Source organism: Odocoileus virginianus, chromosome 5 (assembly GCF_023699985.2).
Source record: "Odocoileus virginianus isolate 20LAN1187 ecotype Illinois chromosome 5, Ovbor_1.2, whole genome shotgun sequence".
Classification (NCBI taxonomy): domain Eukaryota; kingdom Metazoa; phylum Chordata; class Mammalia; order Artiodactyla; family Cervidae; genus Odocoileus; species Odocoileus virginianus.
In genome coordinates, this window is record NC_069678.1 from 45,177,928 (window position 1) to 45,203,464 (window position 25,537).

At 35.3% G+C, this 25,537-nt stretch overlaps 1 protein-coding gene across 35 annotated transcripts in view; it reads right to left on the reverse strand.

The window, feature by feature from the left end:
* ADGRL2 (adhesion G protein-coupled receptor L2) overlaps positions 1 to 25,537 on the reverse strand; it is a 662,542-nt gene that overhangs the window by 142,409 nt on the left and 494,596 nt on the right. For all 35 annotated transcript variants that reach the window (XM_070467841.1, XM_070467840.1, XM_070467843.1 and 32 more), the window contains one exon: positions 22,930 to 23,102. In XM_070467841.1, coding sequence (XP_070323942.1) covers positions 22,930 to 23,002 — 73 coding nt within the window. In that variant the 5' untranslated portion in view covers positions 23,003 to 23,102. The remainder of the gene's footprint in view (positions 1 to 22,929; positions 23,103 to 25,537) is intronic.

The following is a 25,537-nucleotide window of genomic DNA, read 5'->3' on the forward strand; positions in this document are numbered from 1 at the left end:
AGGTTTCTCAAGAGGCAGGTCAGGTGGTCTGGTATTCATCTCTTTCAGAATTTTCCACAGTTTATTGTGATCCACACAGTCAAAGGCTTTGGCATAGTCAATAAAGCAGAAATAGATGTTTTTCTGGAACTCTCTTGCTTTTTCGATAATCCAGTGGAGGTTGACACTTTGATCTCTGGTTCCTCTGCCTTTTCTAAAACCAGATTAAAAATCTGGAAGTTCACGGTTCACATATTGTTGAAGCTTGGCTTGGAGAATTTTGAGCATTACTTGGCTAGCGTGTGACATGAGTGCAATTGTGTGGTATTTTGTGCATTCTTTGGCATTGGCTTTCTTTGGGATTGGAAGGAAAACTGACCTTTTCCAGTCCTGTGGCCATTGCTGAGTTTTCCAAATTGGCTGACTTACTGAGTGCAGCACTTTCACAGCATCATCTTTCAGGATTTGAAGTAGCTCAACTTGAATTCCATCACCTCCACTAGCTTTGTTTATAGTGATGCTTCCTAAGGCCCACTTGACTTCACATTCCAGGATGTATGGCTCTAGGTGAGTGATCACACCATTGTGATTACCTGGGTCATGAAGACCTTTTTTGTATAGTTCTGTGTATTCCTGCCACCTCTTAATATCTTCTGCTTCTGTTAGGTCCCTACCATTTCTGTCCTTTATTGAGCCCATCATTGCATGAAATCCCTTTGTATCTCTAGTTTTCTTGAAGAGATCTCTAGTCTTTCCCATTCTATTATTTTCCTCTATTTCTTTGCACTGATAGCTGAGGAAGGCTTTCTTATCTCTCCTTGCTATTCTTTGGAACTCTGAATTCAAATGGGTGTGTCTTTCCTTTTCTCCTTGCTATTTGTAAGGCCTCCTCAGAGGGTGATTTTGCTTTTTTGTATTTATTTTTCTTGGGGATGGTCTTGATTCCTGTCTCCTGTGTAATGCCAGGAACCTCCGTCCATAGTTCATCAGGCACTCTATCAGATCTAGTCCCTTAAATCTATTCCTCACTTCCACTGTACAGTCAGAAAGGATTTGATTTAGGTCATACCTGAATGGTCTAGTGGTTTTCCCCACTTTATTCAATGTCAGTCTGAATTTGGCAATAAGGGGTTCATGATCTGAGCCACAGTCAGCTCCCAGTCTTGTTTTTGCTGACTATATAGAGCTTTTCCTTCTTTGGCTGCAAAGAATATTATCAATCTGATTTCAGTCTTGACCATCTGGCGATGTCCATGTGTAGAGTCTTCTCTTGTGTTGTTGGAAGAGGGTGTTTGCTATGACCAGTGCATTCTCTTGGAAGAACTCTATTAGCCTTTGCCCTGCTTCATTCTGTACTCCAAGGCCAAATTTGCCTGTTATCCAGGTGTTTCTTAACTTCCTATTTTTGCATTCCAGTCCTGTATAATGAAAAGAACATCTTTTTTGGGTGTTAGTTCTAGAAGGTCTTGTAGGTCTTCATAGAACCATTCAACTTCAGCTTCCTCAGCATTACTGGTTGGGGCATAGACTTGGATTATCCATGTTTATTACTTTTTAATTAAAGCAAGCTTCATATAATAGGCTTATGGAATATTAAGACCACATGTGTGTTTAGTAGCTAAGTTGTGTCCAACTCTTTGCGACCCCATGGACTATAGCCCACCAGGCCCGTCAGCCCATGATTTTTCCAAGGCTAAAACACTGAAGTGGGCTGCCATTTCCTTCTCCAGAGGATCTTCCCAATCCAGAGACCAAACCTACATCTTCTGCATCGTAGGTGGATTCTTTACCACTGGGCCACCAGGGAAGCCCATTATCAAAACCACTGATGATCAGTCACTCAGTCATGTCCAACTCTTTGTGACCCCATAGACTGCAGCAGGCCAGGCTTCCCTCTCCTTCACCATTTCCCAGAGCTTGCTCAAATTTATGTCCATTGATTCCATGATGCCATCTAAACATCTCATCCTCTGTCATCCCCTTCTCTTCCTGCCTCCACACTTCCCCAGCATCAAGTTCTTTTCTAATGAGTCAGTTCTTGGCATCAGGTGGCCAAAGCTGATGTGAAGAGCTGACTCATAAGACCATATGAAAAGTTAATTGCAAATTTCTAATTCTTATATTTTTTAAATTCTGTATTTATGCCCCACTGATAAGTTTGTCAAGGTCTGAGCCCACTATTATTAGTTACATTTTTATTGGTGGCAATTCATTAAACTAACTATAAAAATTGTCCATCAAATCTATTTCTCTTTATATATTTCCCATCTTGATAAATTCTGGATGCAACTAGACTCCCCACATTTACCACTTACCATTCCTTAATATAAACAGCTGTTTCTGTGAGCACTGAGTTTGCTCTAACTGAAAACTGTCAGGTGCATAGGCACTGGTGAGAAGGCAAACCAACCCAACTATGAGATCATACCAACAACCAGACACAATTGATCAAGATGTGGGTCTTCAACTCAAGGACAGCTAGTCATGAGCCCAAGAACAGTGTATGATACGGCTCCATGAATAGACAGGAATGAGGCCAATGAGTTTCCCTCTCTTTCAAGAATCAAATTGGGAAACAAGAGGCAATTTCAGGATTAATGGAAAAGCTGAAGATGCATGATGGATCAAGGCGGAATGGATTACACAAGATACCACCCTTTGATAAAATGTGAGGAAACAGAAACTATGAGTAAGACAAACAGAAAAAAGATAAGGAAAACAAAGAGTAGAGGGAAAGAAATCCCAGGGGGTAGTTAGGAGAAGAGCAGGCAGATACAAAGGAAACCTACTGCAAATGAGCAGAGTCCCACAAACTCCTGCTACACCACATCTTGGATCTGCTAGATCTGATGACCAGTTTTCTTCCATCTTCTAAATCCCACAGGGCAAGTCAGCCAGGCAGTCTCCCTGAATTCAGTCCAGTTTATTTTATTCCCACACACCCATTATTCTCCATTCTTTACTACCAGCAAACTTGAAGAGAGAACTCTTTTTCTCATCAGTGATTTACCAAACAAATCTCATCAATTCTCCTTCTGAAATCTCATCAATTCATTCCATTTTATTTAATTCCACTGGAAATTTTGCCACTATCTCATTCTTTCTCACCTAGATCACTGTCACCTAAATGATCATAAGAAAACAGATACAATTGGTCAGATCACAGGATGCTTTTGAACTGTGGTGTTGGAGAAGACTCTAGAGAGTCCCTTGGACAGCAAGGAGATCCAACCAGTCCATCCTAAAGGAGATCAGTCCTGGGTGTGCACTGGAAGGACTGATGCTGAAGCTGAAACTCCAATACTTTGGCCACCTCATGTGAAGAGTTGACTCATTAGAAAAGACCCTGATGCGGGAGGGATTGGGGGCAGGAGGAGAAGGGGACCACAGAAGATGAGATGGCTGGATGGTATCACCGACTCGGTGGACATGAGTTTGAGTAAACTCCGGGAGTTTGTGATGGACAGAGAGGCCTGGCGTGCTGCAGTTCATGGGGTTGCAAAGAGCTGGACACGACTAAGAGACTGAACTGAACTGTATGACAAAAATACCTTTGAAATTATCTGTTACCTATTTGATAAAATCCTAACTCTTTCACATGATCTGACCCATATCCCATATTTTTCATCCAATGCTATCTCCTATCACCTCTCACCTTGGAAACACATTGAACCACTTGCAATTCACATTTTTCAGTGCAATGTTTTTACACACGCTAGTCCCTCTCCTAGAATGCTTCATTCTTTTTTTTTTTTTTTCCCATTTATTTTTATTAGTTGGAGGCTAATTACTTTACAGCATTGCAGTGGTTTTTGTCATACATTGAATTAGCCATGGATTTACATGTATTCCCCATCCCGGTCCCCCCTCCCACCTCCCTCTCCACCCCATCCCTCTGGGTCCTCCCAGTGCACCAGGCCTGAGCACTTGTCTCATGCATCCAACCTGGGCTGGTGATCTGTTTCACCCTAGATATACATGTTTCGATGCTGTTCTCTTGAAACATCCCACCCCCGGGTTCTCCCATAGAGTCCACAAGTCTGTTCTATACATCTGAGTCTCTTTTTCTTTTTTTGCATATAGGGTTATCGTTACCATCTTTCTAAATTCCATATATATGTGTTAGTATACTGTAATGGTCTTTATCTTTCTGGCTTACTTCGCTCTGTATAATGGGCTCCAGTTTCACCCATCTCATTAGAACTGATTCAAATGAATTCTTTTTAACGGCTGAGTAATATTCCATGGTGTATATGTACCACAGCTTCCTCATCCATTCGTCTGCTGATGGGCATCTAGGTTGCTTCCATGTCCTGGCAATTATAAACAGTGCTGCGATGAACATTGGGGTGCACGTGTCTCTTTCAGATCTGGTTTCCTTGGTGTATATGCCTAGAAGTGGTATTGCTGGGTCATATGGCAGTTCTATTTCCAGTTTTTTAAGAAATCTCCACACTGTTTTCCATAGCGGCTGTACTAGTTTGGAATGCTTCATTCTTTAGCATGTCAGTTCTTACGTGTTCAAGTGTCTCTGCCAGAAAACCTTTAGTTCTCTCTAGTTCTCCTGTAGGTATCATAAGGTACCACAGTTTTTTGTAAGGTTTATTAAAGGCAAGAGCCATGCCTCACACACAGTATAGTCCTGGCATATGGCAGGTGTTCAATAGTTACTAATGAATACATGATTTTTAAACATCACTTTTTAAAGTGTCAACAGTCAAAAAAAGCAGGTATTTCTCTAATTTTATAATTAATGAAAACATAAACTCAAATGAAATAATTCACACAAATTCACATAGCTAGTAAAAGTCAGAATTTGAACAAATTAATTTTATACCAAAATTTTCTGCCTTTGAATATATACCCTTTCTTATTTCTATGGGAAACTCTGGTATAAATGTAATTTCACTATGGGATATGTCAGTGAAAGGAAAAACAGAGACCAAGTCAATACAAAAGACAATAATATCTAATCCTAAATCAAAGCTGACAGGATAAGTCTGTGAACTGTCCAGCAGTATCACTGAAATATGACTGGCTTTTGAAAAGCCATGATAAACTTTCACAGTTCTAGGCAAACTAGAAGAAATTTCATAAAAATCTTCACATTTTGAGTACTTAGTACTTCATTATCTTACCATAATGGAAAAATAATTAGCAAAAAAGAAAATGAAAAAGCAATCTACAATGGAATATGTATTAAAAAAATCCAATGCCCAAAGGATAGATAGATCATTAACTCTTTTTAGAAAATTATTTATGACAATCAAAAACACAATTAACAGAACTAATTTAAGAATAATTTTGTGATCCAAGTTATTAAATTTTAAGAAAAGTAACACTATTGTAAATGCTTCAAGCACAAATTAATTTGAACAATACTTAGCAATAGCTTGTGATAAATTCAAAGAACAAGAAAAATTCTCTATTTTGCTTTCAACATTAGAGTATTATACTATACAAGATGTTTTCTAAATAAATAAAATAAAACAAGCATTATATCATGTAATAGTAAATCTTCCAGTAAGATCAAAACATCTGAAGAAACACTAATATTTTTAATACTCCTTTAACACTCGATTTTATTTCATTTTTTACAATCTTGGAAAATGTCACTGTTTAGTTATTTTCAGAGACTCAAACACAAAGCCTCATTAAATGTTCTAACCTAAAACACCACCCCCAGTTTTTTGCCCTCACCAGTATCTCCAGGCCAACAAAATGCTGACAAGTATTGTTTTCATTGCTTTGGGGGGAAAAACCCTGGACAGCAATAATCTTCTTCACAGACGTGGATATAGATGTTTTCAGTGTTCTATAAGGCACCTCCTTGCCACATAAGCACCTGCAGCCTTGCATTGTCCTGCTAGGCATTCCTAAAACACCTGGGCAAGCTGTTTACCAAAAACGTGAGACATTGGAAGAGATGAGGGATAATTAGCAAATAAAACTATTCCTGGCACTCCTTCGACATGAGTGCAGAACTGAGCTCCAAGTCAGCACCTGGTGAAGGGAACTGCTATATGTGATAATTCCAATTTACACATTCAGCACAACATTCTGTCTGCCTGTCAATTTGAAACAGTTTCCTATTCAGTGATAACAGATACCCCAAAAGAATGCAGTGTCGAAATGCTGACATGAATTTTTTATGCACCAACTAGACCCTCTTTCCTCTGGACCAGCTACATCTGCCTTCCTCACATTTGGAATGGACTGACAGTTGGGCACTTTTTTCAACTCCACCAACAGAAAAACTGAAGTAAGTAATAGATCTTTCTGCAGAACAAAAACCAGTAAGTTTTCTTATGTACCGTTAAGAAAAATAATTTAATGAAGTAGTTAAACAAAAATTCACTGCGTCAGTGTATCTTAATGTATATAGTGTGATACTTTTCAGCTGCCAAAATCATAAAAGTACACCTTTCTACTATTAGAGTTTACTAACTTTTTCTCTAAATTGACAGAGAAAGCAAAAGAAAGAGAGGGAGAGAGACAGAGAGACAGCAGACTAAACCTGCAAATGCTAAATGAAAAAGAAAGAGAAATTTAACTTAAACCTAAGCAAGTTTATTTTCCAGATGCTTTCATATGACCATATTTTGATGAACTATTGATACTATACACAGGCAATTAAGTTAAATGTTATATTTTAATTACCTTCATATTTAAATAAGAAATATATGAACTGTGCTTATGAAGTACTATTGTTTTGTGGTTTGTTTTTTTCTCCTACATATATACTAGGTTATACATATAAGTATCTCTCCCCTTAACAATCTATACCTTTCCTTCCAGGTTATCACTTGGATGATTAACTATCTGTCCCAGTAATGAAGCCATTGTACAGCAAAATCATTTCTGGAACTCTCCTATTACATCTACCCTTGAAATGGCAACAAAATTCTTTTTTGTTTTGTTTTGTTTTTATTTTGAACTTACATCTTAAGAATGGAGTGACTTACTAATATAAATATAAATCAGTCAGGAATGAACTTGATAAAATAATGTTTCAATTCAAGAGACATCATTACTGTTATAAAACAAGAGGTGATAATCAAGTGCTATGTGACCCTCAGAAACTAACATTTCTGAAACCAGAAATGAATGCTGAAAATATCAATGAAAATTCCTTAAGTTTTCTGAGAAAATCTTTTAATTACAAAGTATTTACAAGTACACCATTTAGTATAACTTCAGTGTTTTATAACTCCCAAGTCTAAGCCAAATGCTTTCTTTTCCAAAATTAATGAGTATAGAAAACACTTTCAGTACTCTGTGTTTACCACAATTTCTACTAAACAAAGACTTTGTCTTTTATTTTCCCCCTATGTTAGAAACAGACAGAGGTAGCATGTTAAACCAGATATCTATTTGGTTACTGGAAGAAGAAATGCACAAGCCAAACTGACCAGAATGTTCTAAATGATGAGAGACATTCATTACTCATCACTTTTTAACTGATGCCTTCACAGTTGTTGTTGTTGTTAAGCTGCTAAGTCATGTCCAATTCTTTTGGCACCCTATGGATTGCAGTCCGCCAGGCTCCTCTGTCCATGGAAGTTTCCAGGCAAGAATACTGGAGTGAGTTGCCATTTCCTTCTCCAGGGGATCTTCCTGACCCAGGGATCAAAACCAAGTCTCCTGAATTGGCAGGTAGGTTCTTTACCAGTGAGCCATCAGGGCCACCAAGGGAACATTTCATGCAAAGATGGGCTCAATAAAGGACATAAATGGTATGGACCTAACAGAAACAGAAAATATTAAGAAGAGGTGGCAAGAATACACAGAAGAACTATACAAAAAAGATCTTCACGACCCAGATAATCATGATGGTGTGATCACTCACCTAGAGCCAGACATCCTGGAATTGGCTGTATATTGTCACTCTGCTTATTTAACTTATATGCAGAGTACATCATGAGAAACGCTGGGCTGGAGGAAGCACAAGTTGGAATCAAGATTGCTGGGAGAAGTATCAATAACCTGAGATATGCAGATGACACCACCCTTATGGCAGAAAGTGAAGAACTAAAGAACCTCTTAATGAAAGTGAAAGAGGAGAGTGAAAAAGTTGGCTTAAAACTCAACATTCAGAAAACTAAGATCATGGGATCTGGGCCCATCACTTCATGGCAAATAGATGGGGAAACAATATAAAGATAACACCACCCTTATGGCAGAAAGTGAAGAAAAGAGGAGAGTGAAAAAGTTGGCTTAAAGCTCAACATTCAGAAAACTAAGATCATGGGATCTGGGCCCATCACTTCATGGCAAATAGATGGGGAAACAATGGAAACAGTGACAGACTTTATTTTGGGGGGCTCCAAAATCACTGCAGATGGTGACTGCAGCCATGAAATTAAAAGATGCTTGCTCCTTGGAAGAAAAGCTATGACCAACCTAAGACAGCATATTAAGAAGCAGAGACATTAGTTTGCCAACAAAGGTCCGTCTAGTCAAGGCTATGGTTTTTCCAGTAGTCATGTATGGATGTGAGAGTTGGAATATAAAGAAAGCTGAGTGATGAAGAATTCATGCTTTTGAACTGTGATGTTGGAGAAGACTCTTGAGACTTCCTTGCAAGAGCTGCAAAGAGATCGAACCAGTCCATCCTAAAGGAGATCAGTCCTGGGTGTTCATTGGAAGGACTGATGCTGAAGCTGAAACTCCAATACTCTGGCCACTTGATGTGAAGAACTGACTCATTTGAAAAGACCCTGATGCTGGGAAAGACTGAAGGTGGGAAGAGAAGGTGACGACAGAGGATGAGATGGTTGGATGGCATGTCCGACTCAATGGACATGAGTAGAGTAAACTCGGAGAGCTGGTGACGGACACGGAGGCCTGGTGTGCTGCAGTCCATGTGGTCACAAAGAGTTGGACATGACTGAGAGACTGAACTGAACTGAAAGCTCCCAAACCATAGAAAGCAAGTGGCAATATTAGCTGGATTCATCACTGGATTTTGAGAAGTGAAAGTGAAGTCGTTCAGTCATGTCCGACTCTGCGACCCCATGGTATGTAGCCTACCAGGCTCTACCATCCATGGGATTTTCTAGGCAAGAATACTGGAGTGGGTTGCCATTTCTCTCTCCATGGGATCTTCCTGACCCAGGGATCAAACCCGCATCTCAAACATTGCAGGCAAACTCTTTGCCATCTGAGCTATCAAGGAATCCCTGGATTTTGAGAGGGAAGCTCCATTTAGAGAAGAGAGCCACCATGAGCTGACTTAGATGAAAGTTATTACTATCCAGATAATTTAAGAAGTATCAAAATCATCTAAGAACTGAGGTTTCTGTGAGCAACTAGGGTTTGCTACTATTCATTCTTAAAGTATAGTTATACTCAGCTGTTAATCCCCAAAACTCCCTTCTTGCAAGCCACATACTATGGGTACAGCTACATAATTCTTTCCCATATTCACAAACTCACCACATTGGTTTCAGTGATAAATAGTAAAACTGCTATACCATGCAATGAAGTATGTTTTTTAAATACTGCTTTGGTACTAACACTCCCTGACTACTTCCCAACTAGTTGAAATATTTTTCCACTATGGAAAACAGATAATAAATAAGTAAAACACTGTCCCTGACTTCAAGGAATTCTCCAAAACATAAAAAGATATAAGAAATGACCCCCTCCCCCGCCAAAAAAACAAAACCATAAGTGAACAAAGAAAAGAACTATAAACTGTTCTGTGCAGTACAGTAGCCACTAGTCACCTGGGGCTATTGTAAATTAAGAAACATTTAAATAAACTAAAAATGTATCTTTCCAGTCGCATTATTCATATTATCATTCAGGGGTCCAAAAACGACTTGTAACTAGTGACTGACTCTACTGAACCGTGCTGCTATGTAAATTCAGAGAGCTCCTGTTTAAATGAGAGAAAGTCTCCTTTCAAAGGTGCCAGCTTCCAAAAGTATCCTAAAGAACAAATGAGAACTGAATAGGTAGGAGGGTAGAATATCTTGGCATTGTTTTTAAGGAATTATTAGTAATATAGATTGGCTGAAGCTACAGGAGGAAAACTGCACTCTTAAGTCAAAGTCTGAATTATATGCTACACTTTTTAGATTTTAACTCCGTGAAAAACTGGTCATAGAACTGACAATTGAATAATACACATATAGCATGCAAAGACAATGACTAACATAGATGTTCAAAAACTGAAAGTGTTAGTTGCTCAGTTGTGTCCGAATCTGCAACCCCATGAACTGTACTGGGCCAGACTGCTCTGTCCATGGAATTCTCCAGGACAATAGTACTTCATAAGCACAGTTCATATATTTCTTATGTAAATATGAAGGTATAAGAATATAACGTTTAACTTAATTGCCTATATATAGTATCAATAGTTCTTCAAAATACGGTCGCATAAAAGTACATGGAAAATAAACCTGCCTAGATTTAAATCTTTTTTTATTTAGCATTTGCAAGTTGTCTCTGTGTCTCTCCCTCTCTTTCCTTTGCTTTTTCTTGTCAATTTAGAAAAACAAGTGAGTAAACTATATATATAGTAGAAATGTGTACTTTTGTGGTTTTGGCAGCTGAAAAGTATCACACTATATACATTAAGATACACTGACAATGATTTATTTACTTATTTTTTTACTGCAGTGGGTGCCGTAAACTGAAAGAAAGGGTAAAGAAGGGGAGGAGAGACAGGATAAAGAGGAGCTGAGGGGTTGGAGGACAGGTGACAAAGAGAACCGGAGAAGATAGAATGAGAACAGAGCTGCTGGTTCTAAACTCGCTTCACTCTGCTCTTTGCGACCCCATGGACTGACTATAGCCTACCAGGCTCCTCCTGGGATTTTCCAGGCAAGAATACTGGAGTGGGTTGCCATTTCCTTTTCCAAGCTTCACTATGCTAGACCAACATTAAATAGCTGAGACTAATGAAATGTTAATTGTTAAGCTTCAAAATTGTCTTATTGATGCCAACAAACATTTTCTTAATACTTTGCTCTATAATATAGATTAGTAAGGAACCAAAGTAGTATCTAGCATTAACAGTCATAAAGTGGTTTCAGTCTGGAAAAAGTGTTCAAGAATACTGTGAGCTCTGCAGTAGGGAAAGTATTTAAAAAAGAGAAGTTAAATATGGGTTGTATCTATGACTGCAGCATAATGTCAACCATCCCTGAATCCTTGCACTTCTTGTATATAGCATTTCAAATTTATAAATGAGTCTCTGATCTGAAATGCATCTTGAAATGCATTCCAAGATACAGAAGAGGTGCTGGTCATTTAAGTTATTTGTAATTTTCTTCTAAATCTATGTATTTCAAACTCTCAAACTACATTGTCAAGGATTATAAAGCAAATAAATATTACTTAGGAATATTTCCAATGACATATCTGTCCAAATCTTTAATTCTTCACTACTTCATGAAACATGTAATCTTAAGACACATCAGGTCTATGTCTGTTTTATAATGAAGTCTATCTTCCCAAAAGACCAAAATATTATTTAAAATTAAAATTAGTTAGTTTATAACAAAATTACTAGAAACATTTGTTTGGACCTTGTCAGAAAGGTTTCAATTTTACATCCTTACATTTTAACTTGCCTAATCAGTTGAACAAAAGTACTTTATGTAAAATGATTCTTTTAGTTGCCTTAGCTACAAATCCCTACAGGATATTATAATTGAAATCTACTCACATGTAAGTTAGGAATAATTATGGCCCCAAATTAAGCCAAACACAAAGTTAATTCAAATAGTCAGCTGCTGCCATTTAAATGGTTATGGAGTTTTATTGTTGCTTAACATTTCTGAATGCTTTTAAATGTACTTTGTTCTTTTAGTCTGTATTTAGCATTTTAGTACAAATAGAAATGGGATCAAGAAGCAAAGATTCACCAGCCTTTAGACTACAGTCACACCTATATCCAATCTTTTGTCACTAAAGGTTTTCCACTCAATCTTTGCTATCAGTCAATTAACAACACAATTGAAAGAATGATGTGGCAGCTCTCAAAGGTAAGCTTTCTGGTAAATAAAGCAGGATCACAGAATCTACACTGAGTGCCATTATTGCAACAAAAGTAAGAGCTTTTGAAAGCTAACAAGGATAGTCTCTATTTGCCTAAACTCTAAAACAAAAGCTAAAGATTAAATGAGCTTCCCGTCCTAAAGAAACAAAGGGAAAAGATAAGGACAAAAACCCATACCTGAGGGAGGGGCTGCAAAGGCATGCCTCAGCTTTCCTAATGACTGCTAATCAGTGTCAAGTGATAAATACAGTGAAAGTTTAAATTATTACTGTGACTTTTCAGTTTTTCAGAGTTCTGGGTAGGTTAATCATTCTCAATAATTCTTTGTACTTTTAAAGAGAAATAATGATATTTTTATAAGACAGGTATGCCTGTGGCTGTATAACTTCTGAAGATTACCTGAAAGTTGCAGAGAGTTAGCAAGATTGGTCCTTCTGTAATATGTTATTTATATTTCAAAATAAAGTCAATCAGCACAGGTTTTAATGTGAAACAATTAACAATTTGAAGAGCTCTGAAATAAGCAATTTTTTTATCATCATCAAGTTAAACAATGTTAGGCAATATACTTTTAAGTATTTCTGAAATATTCTGAATGACAACCTCATGAGTTAAAAAAAATACACCAATGATCTGAAGGTAAATATTAAGTTCCACAAAAAGGAAAATGGACTGGCAGGAAGTAGAGCTTGGCAAAAGAACAATCTTGGCAGGACTGCTTCTTCATTAGCAAACTGAAAACTTTTACACTACTAACTAATCTCCAAGTTGTAATTTTAAGTCTAAAATTCCTCAATTCCACCAAAAAATTTTGTAGAACTATTTTTATCTCTAAAACCCTATATAGAATTCTCTTTGTTTAAAATTTGCTATGTTCTTTTATCTGGCTTTAGAAAGCTAATGAACCTAATGAACTTCCTGAATAAATAAATGTAATCTGTGATCTGTATTATCATAAAGTCAAAATAAATTAGATGTGTAACTTTATCTCTGACAGGAAAAGAGAATAAAATTATTTCCAATACTAATAATAAAGAAATAATAGCTTTGATTATACATAATACTGCAAAATGGAAAAATCATTAGACGATCTTAAGCAGAGCTGTTTTTAATAACAGGTTTACATTCAATACTCTTCAGTAGGTTTACATCCTTACTCTTTAATGTTGTTAACATGTCAAGGTAATAATAATATTGAAGTGAAAATGACAATTTTTAGTTTTTGAAACACACTGACTTTGAAAAGTTAATAAAATATAAACTTTTTCTAAATGCATTAATAATATACACTTTGTAATACATGACTTTATAATGTTACCTTAAGTAATAACAGTGATAGTAAAATGCTATTAAAATGATGTTTCCATGTAACAGAATGAAAGTAGGCCAAATCAATGGGGAATAGAGGAAAATATGAGGGAGAAAGGGTCAGACTGCATTGTTACTCAGGGATTTTTCAATACAAATCATCAGCTAAAAGGTCAGTAGAAAGCACATAAAATAGGACTAAAAGTGTAACAAAATGCAGAATTCAGTGGAAAGTTCCAAGGTAGCTTAGTTCCTTTTTTAAATAAAATGAATTCTAAAAACTGAAAGTGATGATATTTTATTTCAATTGTGCTGTTAAGTAAGGTAAGACACAAAATTCAGTTTGCAAAGGTAGAAATCACTGTCATGCAAAAGCTGATTCTCTAGACTATTTTAATACCTAAAAATCATTGATCCAGATGTCCTCTCACAGATCAGCAGCCTCAGCATCACCTGGGAGGTTATTAGAAATGCAGATTCTCAAGATATTAACAGTTTCTCCAAGTGAATTAAGGAATTTCCTGCCAGCTCAAGGCTAAAGAATCAGCCTGCAATGTGGGAAACTTGGGTTCAACCCTTGGGTTGGGAAGATGCCCTGGAGGAGGGCATGGCAACCCACTCCATTATTCTTGCCTGGAGAATCCCCAGGGACAGAGGAGCCTGGCAGGCTATGGTCCATGGGGTGGTAAACAGTCGGACACAACTGAGCAACTAAGACACCACACATAAAGAGTCAGACACAACTGAGCAACTAAACAACAAAGTGAATTTATATGTAGATTTAAATTTTGAGGGGCACTGGTATAGATAAAGAACATTAAAAACATCCAGCAAGACCTCCCTTACATTTCTTCTCCTGTACACAGCTCTTCCTGAACCTTCCTCTCCCTGTATCAAAAATACACTTTCTCCTTTCCTAGATAAGTCTTCCTGTCCTAGCACTGGATCCCATTTCCCTTCTTTCTGCTAGGGAGATCTGGGTTTGATCCCTGTTGGGAAGATCCCCTTAAGAAGGGAAAGACTACCTACTCCAGTATTCTAGCCTAGAGAATTCCATGGACTGTATAGTCCATGGGGTTGCAAAGAGTCAGACACAATTGAGTGACTCTCATTTTCACTACAGTCAAAAAAGAAAATTATAAAAAGTACTTTCTTTAAACAATAGAATGCACTTAACCTGCACGACCTGTCTCCTTCACTTTACTTACAACTTTTGAATCAATCTGCCACCATCCATCACCTCACCACTACATTCTGTCATATAAAAGCGGGTTGCTTAAAATCCAACAAAGAGCTCTCCCCACTACCAACAGCAACGCCCCATCAACCCTTTTTACTGTGTTTGACTAAGTTATTAAGTCCCAGACACTCTTACTAACATATTATATTGATTCTAATCAAAACCTAAATTTAATATCAGGCATATGTATGCCTGGTTTACATTTTAGTACTACAAAGAGAAAAAGAAAAATCAGTAAGTGAACAGAGAACTAATGATTAATACAGACACACACACACACACTAGACAGAGAGACAAGTATAAAGGCAATATAAGAAATACTCTATAAATAGCCAACAAAATAGAGAATTTTACTTAATCTTTTTTGATTAAGTCCTTATATGCAAAACAAAACTCTACTTTATCTGAATCCCTCTATTGTTTCCATGAAATTGTTGTGTTTCTTGATATTCTAAAATTCTCAAAATAAAGAATATCACTACAAGGTATTTCAAAAGGTATTTTAATTATGAATGTCCTATTTTTTTGCTTGCCAGTCTCTCTCTCTATTTAACAGCAAAAATCCCTTAAAAATAAACTTTATTAAACAGACTAAATGCAAAAACAAATCATTTCAGTAGCATTACTATTAGAATCAGAACAGTAACATTTTCATCCATAGTTCAATCTGTGTAAATATAAATTATGTTTTTTTCCCCTCCTTTGTTTAAAACTACTTTCCATTACCATTTTTTAATTTGGGTATGTCCCAAATTCTTCTACTTTGTTAGTTAAAAATCTGATTCATTTCAAATGATTTAATATTAGTCTATTCCCTTTAAAATTAACTGAAACCTTAACTCTCACCTTCTAACAAAGTTATTTCCTAATGATTAAAATTTTAAATAAAAACATTTAAGAAACAGGGAAATGTAAGTGAATAAACACTTAATCTCAAGATTCTTAAGTGGAAAAATAATGGAAGACTTCACAAAAGAAAAGAGCTAAACATCAAAAAGTTAGAAAAGGGGAAAAGGGGGTAAATAAAGCAAATCAAGTAAAATATTGTTAACTGTTAAATCTGTGGCTAGTGTTATTTTATAAAATTCTTCTATTTGAAATTTTCTTTTAGAATTAAGCAATATGAATTAAAAGGCAAATACAATTTTTATAATAAAAATGACAAAATGATATCATCAAAGAGTTTAAAAAATATGAATAGCTATAACAACATAAACAGAAAAATTGGCAAAGGTAGTGAACAAAAAATTCACATCAAAATTATAACCAGTCAATAATTAAATCCATATATAATGGAAAAAATATAAAATGATTTGTCCTCACAATTATCTCTCAAATTGCAAATTTAGTTTTCAATATCTCTTTTTTTATACATGACTAAGTGTTAATTCTTTTAAAAATGTGAAATCAATGCCAGTAAAGCACATAAACCGATGTTTCACAGATTAATAATCAAAGTGAACATGGGTATAACCTTTCCAAAAACAAGTTTGGAATATGTACACATGCCTGATATAATAATTAGAATTCTAGAAATTCACTCCCAGAAAATGGGCAAATATGATGTAAAAGATTTATACAGATATTTAATTTACTTAAAAGAATTTCATTCAAATGGCCAACAGATAGAGGAGTATTAAATCAGTTTTGACACATATACATGACAAATTACAATGCAGCTGTTAAAACCTTTTATCTAAATATATAATGATAAGGTAATACAAGTTATGATAATAAAGTAGAAAATCAGTATATGGAAAGGAAGAACCTAATTTTGTTTTATACATTGTAATTTTGTTTTACCATGTGTACTGGGGGAAACAAAGGGAACTGCTTGCTGGTTAGTTATATTTAGGTCCTAGAATTATGAACTGTTTTAAATTCTTAACTTTCTTATTTTCTATCCTTTCTCATGAGAATATATTCAGGAGAAGGGGAAAATTTTAAGAAAAATAAACCCTCAAAGCAAGAATAATGGTGAACATAAAAGTCAAATTCAGTAGAGTCCCATGCTACTAAGGAAGGATTATAAATGTTGTTTTGGTTCCTAAAGCTCTGAAGCTCTGATATGGAATTCCCTTCTCAGCCTTACATTTTCGCCAAAAGATCCCAGGGCCAAGGCTAGGTATTCTCCTGGAATCACTTCTCTCAAGTTGACAAAGGAGTTCAAGAAAAGGGTTGAAAGACGTCATGAGATATTCACTAATCCACATTGATGTCTAATAAATGTAGACTGCACGGCTGTCATATGTCATTCTCTGTCATTGTAGGAGGTGAAAAAGAAAATAAAGAGTACCATGGGGTACCAAGCATATGTTTCAGTAAGACACTCCCTTAGTAACGTGTCAGATAAATAGTTCTTAGAGAAACAGCAGCTCTACATTAATACTCATATGTGCTCAATCATTTATATTATCTTATTCTCTAATACCACAGTACATAAAAAAGTGAAAAGGTGTATTAATTCCAAAAATGAGGCAAGAGATTCATCAAAACTGAAATTACTTCAGAGTAATGAACACAATTACCATTCAGCAAAATTAAGGTGCTTTATATGCCTCCTATGCTTTTAATTAAGCCACCTTTAATACACTATTGATTATTTGAAACTATTACAATAACTGTGATAAAGGTCTTATGTGAATATAAAATCAATATTTCAAAAATTCACTTTTGGACTGACAAATTTATGAGTACTTTACTTTAGCAATTACTTCATAATAGATTTATTAAATAAATAAAAGATTTAGTAAATAAATTTAAATATTTATTAAATAAATTAAACAAATAAATCTTTGATGCAGTCATTCCAGTCAGAACACAAAAGTTTACAAAATTAAACAGCCAAGCAATAGAGTGTTATAGAAGTATGTTGCATGGCTGTGGTGTGTAACACACTGATTTATAACATTTTTCCACCAGCAAGACTTATTAGTGAATCAACAGAAGTTATGGACAAATTAACCTTTTCCAAATACTGGAAAAAGAAGCAAGAGAGGATTAATTTTAGAGTGGAAAGAGAGAAGAAAAAGTGAGAAAAAAAAAATCAACAACCAAGCACTAGAACTTAATCTCCACATATATTAAATATGCACATTTGGACACTGCATATTGGTATCTAAAATCACCAAAGTATATAACAAATTAACTTTTTTTAAAGATGCTACTGTTTCCAACAGATTAATCTTTTTTTTTGTTTGTTTAAATTTTGAGTCATAATCAGAACTGGTAAAATCCTAGTAGGAGTACTCTGCAGCATTTGGTTTTTAAAAGATCAGAAGCTCACTAAGAGCAATATAGTTAGGTACTTTCTTAAGGAATAAAATCACATTCATCTGCACTAAAAATATAAATAAAATCATTTTTAAAAATGCTTTGTTTCAAATCAGTGTTAATTTACATAATTTGCAAATTAAAAAATAAAGTTATATTTGCCATGCAGTGAACACATATATATGGTACAGTTCCTATTAATTTAATGGGAGTTATAACTCCCATTAAGTTTAATAGGAGTCGTACAGCCAAATCCCCATGTACCTTGCTGAAAATTTACCTCCTAGCTTTAAACTAATCACATGTTCTGAAATGAACAAAAGTAGTCAATTTTGGTAGACTGGGAAATCTAAAGTCCCTACAGTAGGTCAATTCAGTGTTATCATGGCAAGGCCATGTAGTGAAGCCCAGCAACAATAAAAAAGAAAAAAATTATAACAATGAGAATAGACAAACTGAAGCAAGGGGTTACAAGTGTTGAAAATATAACATTCACCCTCAACAGAAAATATGTTGTTTTTTTCAATCTGGAGTCAATTTTCCACTTGTTTTCTTTCTCAGTACAATGTTTAAAAAGAGAAAAAAATAATAAAATCCCCTTTTGAAGCCTAAAATTATGCCCAAGGAGCCTGATCAGAGGGATAAAGAATCATATGAAAATGTATACATAACTGGTTACCGCTTCTGAATCACAGTGAATTAAATCATAACTTTGTCTGAAAAAACCTTTTAAAGTTAGTTTATATCCACACTCATGTTGCCATATACCTTACCTCAACCACCTGCACATATATAATATCACAGTGGTTCTTAAGTGTGATGCTGAGCAACATCAGCCTCATCCCAGAAATGTGTCAGAAATGCAAATATGTGGGCCCCACCCAAGAACTTCTAGGTGATTCATCTGCTCCTCAAGTTTAAGAACCACTGCAATACTTTATTCCACATCCGTGCTATTCTCTATGTTGGTTTTTTCTCTACTACCATGCTCACGATTGTCTTTACCAAGCTTGTTCAGCTCATACTGAGATTCAGCTCAAGAATCAACATCACTTCAGGCTAGAAGCATTTCCAGATACATACATACCCACTCAACTACCCTTTATCCCAATGCTTCTGAAATAATCACCATCATGGCACTTATCACTCTGTTATTACAACTGTTCAAAGCTTTCAACTTATTGAGACCATGACCCTCTTTAAAGATTTATGCTATTCATGTGATGGATATATAGTAACTGCTTACCATAAGTCAGGCATTGTTCTAGTCACTTGCATGTTGATGAACAACAAAAAAGATCCTTGCCCTTGTGAAGGTGACTTTGTGTGTGTGTGTAAATATAAATTGTGAACAGCTCATATGTATGTACCAATAAAAGAATGAAAGATTAAAAGGAATAAATAAATAGAGGTCTGAAAAAATATTTATGGGCCAAAACAGGTTTTTAAAATTCATATGTGACCCCTAGATCAACTTTTTTCCTGCCACCTAACTAGATCCTACAGCCAACATTTTTTTACTGAGACATCATTAACACAAAAGTCACTGTAAAATGTTCTTAAAAATTTAAAATATAAAAGCTGCTAAGATACTATTTCTACAGCTATGTTCTTAAATTTTCTTAATGTGTGTGTGTGTGTGTGTGTGTGTGTGTATAAATATTTGAAGCTGTATCTGGCATATCTGGCATTTAGTTTATACCTGGCATAATATTTATTTATACCTGGCATTATTTCTTTGAAATAAGCAACAATATAATCTGAGTTAATTAACTAAAATTTTAACTAATGAAATCTAATTACATACTCACTGCATAAAGAACTCAACCTGATATCCATATTGCCTATTTTGCTGAAGAACTGCTATTATTTGTAACTTGTCACTTTGGCAAGCCTTCATATATCTTGACTTATACTTGCTAGGGGCTCCATTATATAGAATAATTTAATTCTCTAGGACACAAAAATTCAATTTACTTTCCTACTTACTGATACATGATTCCACAGGGGGTTACTAGTCTTATAAAAACTGGCCTAAAGAACAAAAGCACAACAGTTTTCTCAACAGAACTGACTTTTGAAAGGCTTGAGGTTAGTTCTCCGGGAGTAAAATAAACTCTAAAAAAACTTAAGAGTATTTTCTGTTTTTTTATAATCATTTTTCTTGAAACTTTTAAAAATAACTTTCAAAAATACACAGGAAAGACCTGCAAGGATAAACAATGAAATATTGTTCCTACTTTGCAAAAATCAGTAAATTTTAATGGATGAAATTTTATTCTATTAAACACTAGCTGATTAAAAAAAATGGAGACAGCAATATAAGATAAGCTAATTCTAGCAATTAAACCTTTATGTAATTAGCTTTTTCCATGGTAAAACACACAAAAATAGGCTTAGTGATTTGCTCTTTAACATGCACACAAAACATGACATAACTGTAATATATGCCTGGACTGAGAACAAATATGTAATTCCTTCTTGCATATGTGTAAATTTACCTTTCATATACAGACATGTAAAACAAATCTAAAAGTATGTTAAGTCTTTAAAATCATATACTAAGGTAAAACACTTCTGTAAACAGAAAAAAAAAAAAGCCTTGAAAAGGAAGGCATGGTCCCTGGCTGAACACAAAACACAGACATTTTTTTTTTAAGTCTAAATTAGTTGCTACTACTTAAAAATCTAATGTCTGGTTTCTACCGAAAAATCAAAAGATTGGCAAAAGCAGGCTAACTACTGGAAAGGCAAGCATGGGTCCCCCGGCAAGCACTTTTCTGCCTGCTGCAGACCTCCAGTAGTTATTTGAGGTTTAGACCTCCTCAAGACCACAAGCTCCTCAAGAGAAGGGACAGTGACTTGCCCATGTCTGAACCCTAAACAACTGGCTCAATTTAGTCACGCAATAAATGAGGAAGGAGGGAAGAAACCACCTAAAAAGCCTTATCTGAGTTTATCAGCAAAATTCAGGAGCTGACACAAAAAGTGCTCATCTCCCTAAGATCTAAAAAGGTAACAATCAAGTAAGGGACCCAAAGAAACTCAATGGCTAAAAGGTTACTTTATATCTTCTTTCCTGTGCTCTCATACCCAACTTTGATAGGTTTTCTCTATAGGTGTTCACAGGGCATTATCTGCTGGCTGGCAATAAAGGTCTATCACGTCACATAAAACTTTTTCTAAGACAAAACCACGTGACACGGGAACAGCATTGTTAACAGTGCGGTGCGCAGTAGCTGTGTGTACTCTCACAGCAAGCAGTGTGGGTTCCTCCCAGGTTCTCTTTACCTGTAGGAGGGAACTGCTTCAAAAGTAACACACCCTGGCCTCATGCACCAAAAAATGAAATTCTCTTAACAGCAGATATGAATCCTGACCTAATAGGTGACACTAGAAATGAAACCGCAGTATCTCCTGAAAAAGTTGCCAGTTTGCTAGCCCCCTGCTGAGTTAAGCAACTGTGGCAGTAAAGGGTCTCATCTCCATTGGAAATTTTTTTATTATGTGGACTAATGAGCCATTGATCCACACCTGGAATCTTTTTAAATGTATAAAAACATTCAAACATAACAGCAGGAATGCAGTTAGTTCCCCCCCCCCAAAATATAGATGCAAAATTATACATGACACACAAGATTTTCATAATTTCAAGCCAGAGATTGATATAATCAACTCAGTTTCTGCTCGTTGTTTATCATTACAGTACTATTCATTCAGACATTAGTTTTTTTTTTTCTTTTTCTGTTTTTTTTTTTTTTTTTTTTTTTTGTCTTGCTTAATCTCATAAGACCTCCAAAAATTGTCTGGTGGTGTAAGCTTTCCTTTCTTGCTTCTACATGAGTCAGTCTGCACGGCAATGCCGGAGACTAAGCTCAAGTAGAAGCAAGAAAGGCGGCACAGACACTACATTTTAATGTTAGATTTCATGTATCTTTCAATTTTGATGTCAAGAGCAGTATCTTCTGAAAATAAAATACTAACTTATTTGCAACTTTCATGTGTGACTTAAACCCAGGTGAGCATTATTTACTTCCTGAACACAGAAGTTCTTATTTTAAAATTTTTCTCAACTTGTTATTTATCTAAATTACATTATTAAGTTACATCAATATACTGAAAGTAGGGGCTAGAACAGAAAAACATTAAGGTTTTGAAGCTTATTACAAAGACACTGGAATGATAATCTACAATCTATTAACTGAAAGTATGCCTCTTTTTTCCCACCTACTATTTTGTTAATAGGTATAAATGGGATGGGACCATTTAAAAGTACATATAAAGCCAATTTTAAAATACTAAGACATTTTCATCAAGAATACTTAATTGTGACAAAAAAATCCATTACATTTTACATGCATTTCTCAGAGATTGTACATTTTTTTTCACAGATTTTACATACCGAATACAATGACTACCACTACCAACTAGCCATAAAATGAACATATTTTAGTGCCACATTAACTTCTGACCTACTCTGTAAAAAAGCACCTGAAAGACTGTCATTTTCACATGGAAATAATATATAAGACTAAAAAAATAATGGATACCAGAAAATCCATATAGTAATTATGGTTTCAACTAGTTCATTAACACTCTAAGTGTATTCTTTTCTTCAAAAATCAGGTCTGTCTTCGAAAAGATAACATGAGAAAGGAAACACTAGTAAAAAAACAACTTTTTCCAGAAAATTTTAAAAAAAATTATTTTTAAGTTTTAGAACAATGACCACACACTTAGGAAGCAGACCAAACTAAAAATGAAATGAAAGAGTTATCATGAAATATTTTCAATTTTACTGGAAAAATTTAGTCAATAAATGCAAAATATATACCAAAGCAAAGCTTTTGGTTAGTTCTCTCAGGATTATTTATGATGATTATATTTATAAATATATGCAAAATATAAATTTAGACTTCTAGCACTTTATATAATATACAGCTATGTAAAAAAAAAATTCAATCATCAGAAAAAAAATATATTCAGGAAATTTATTTAATGCTTAATTCTAAAATAATAAAAAATATTCATTCTAGTCACTCCTATATATAAAAAAAAATTTGAATATTTTAAGTTCTCCTTAACTTAAAAAGTAAAAATTTAAACTGTATCTTACCTTCTGTATTCGGTAAGAAGCTGATTACAATGATAAACCACAGACTTCGCATTCTGCAACCAGAAGACACCATTATTGATCCCTTTAAATATTTTCTTTGTATTCCTTAATGAATCTAGTTATAAATGCCCAGCTTCATCGAACCCAGCAGTCTGCATCATTGATCCTCATATCTGAAAAACAAACAAATCCATCATTTACTCTATGGTCCTGCAATGTCAACAAAAAATGAAAAAACAATAGCAACAACTCCCCTCTTTCCAACCTTTCTTCCCTCCTTCTCAGAAGTATTAAAAAAAATGGCATATATTTTGATTCTATATTCAACAGGAAACTGCTCCTATACACTAGATATCTGAGCCCTGCATTCTGAAAACAAGCAAAGCCCCTCAAGTTAAAGGTAATCAGAACATATGAATGCAAATAGTTAAATAAATTCCCAAAGATGAATTTTTCTTGGAAAGATTAAAGTTATTCCAGAATAAATAACTGTCTTTCAATGCCACACAGTAGTCATTTTACCAGCTTTAATATATTAATACAATACCTCCAACAAAATTTCATTAATACATATACTTTGCTTCTAGTGATGGTAACAGCAGTATTATCTACTATTTTATCCTATTATCTAGTAAAGTAGACTACAGATATAATGAAACAGTTTATTTTTCAACTCAATGGTGTACAATTTTTAATATATGGTTGTAGCTTATGTAATTATGGCATTCCAAACACTACACTGCAAACTGTTTTTATCTGACTGCTACTTATTCATAGGAATCATTTAATAATGTGATTGTCTCTTAAATATTTCAAGTTTTAGATTTTCATATATCAGTTATTCTTACAGCAAAACTTAGTAAGGTCAAACCCATGTCCTTGAGTAGTTTAACACATCCACTGGACCCAAATAAAAACCTAGACCATAATGGCTATATATCTCCAAGTTTGCATCACCATCACTAAAACGAAGAGCCAAGTCTAATTCTGACTAGCTTTTACGTGCCCAGTTCTTCAAATGAAGAGGATACAAAAACTCAGGTGTGATTTAATCAGCATTTCTACGATCCTAGGATCACATGAAACCAGATCATTTGCTAGGCACTTACAGCAGTGTTTTACTCCTTTCTAGCATAGGATGAGGAGTCAGAGTAAGTACCAGCCTTACAACATACACACTATGAAGGCAGTTCCCAAACACAGCCAGCCTCCTCATCTAGCATCTGAGCAGAAAGAAATTACAAATTCTTCCTGTAAAGTTTTCCCAAGCTCTCCTTAACCTTTTACAAATAGTTTTTTAAAGTGAAGCAGTGATGGGTATACCTACCCACATTATGAGGTTGTGTCTATAACTCAAAATGAACTCTTACATAATTTAGATGCTATCTCTAAAGCATAAAGAAAATTTAAAAAACCAAATTTCCCCTAGATAATGTTGAGCTTTTCATTTCACAGCAGTTAAGGTATCTGAATTTGCTACGTGCTTAATGCATCATGCTGCTGTGCTTAGTCTCTCAGTTGTGTCCGACTCTTTGCAACCCCAAGGACTGCAGCCCGCCAGGCTCCTCTGGCCATGGGGATTCTCCAGGCAAGAATACTCAGTAGGTTGCCATGTCCTCCTCCAGGGTATCTTTCCAACCCAGGGATCTAACCCAGGTCTCCCGCATTACAGGTGGATTCTTTACCATCTGAGCCACCAGGGAAGCCCAAGAATACTGGAGTGGGTAGCCTATCCCTTCTCCAAGGGAACTTCCCCACCGAGGAATCGAACCAGGGTCTCCTGAATTGCAGGGAGATTCTTTACCAGCTGAGCAACCTGGGAAACCCCTGAATGCAGCATATGTGATTCTATTATAGCAGCTCACTATATTCTACTATCAGTTCCCTACAATGTAACTTCTATGGAAAAAGAGTCAGATTCTAAATGGTTTGGAATACTGATCAAGCTATAAAGTCACTATCTTGCTTTGCCAACAAACATACCAGAAAGAACATAAAAAATTAATCTGAAGCTATTATCTAGTGTTTATATATTAAGATTCATAGAACTACAAAAGGAATTAGCAAGACAGTCTATAATGAGTTTATTTTATCATGCCTATAGTTTGAGATAAAGCTGCTTCCCTATACACACTTCCATGATCCATAACCAACCTAGTTTTTTCAGCTCTAAAACCCATGAAGACAAAATTAGGCATCCTAATGAGAGGAATCAGAACTGGCTTACCTAGTTCTAAGAACACCTCAGATTTTCTCAGAAATAAAACAATAACAAAAGAAAAAGCAAACTTCCTCCTCAATATGCCAAAAATACACAAAGAAAAAAGATACATCAAAAATTAATCTCATAGAGAACACATGGCATACAACCCTGCAAAACTGGCTGGCTCTCTATTCATTTTTCACTCTGAGCTCCCAAAGACTATTCAAAAGACAAAACCAAAAGTAAATGTTTCATTTACAACTGCTATTCAAAGTTACCTGCCTTAAAACTACAAGCTATTTTATATAAAGCACAGAGAGACAATTTCATGGCCTGTCACATTTAAAAGGCCAATCATGAACAGTTTCTTAAATCCCACAGACTGGTCAATCACTGTATCAAGCA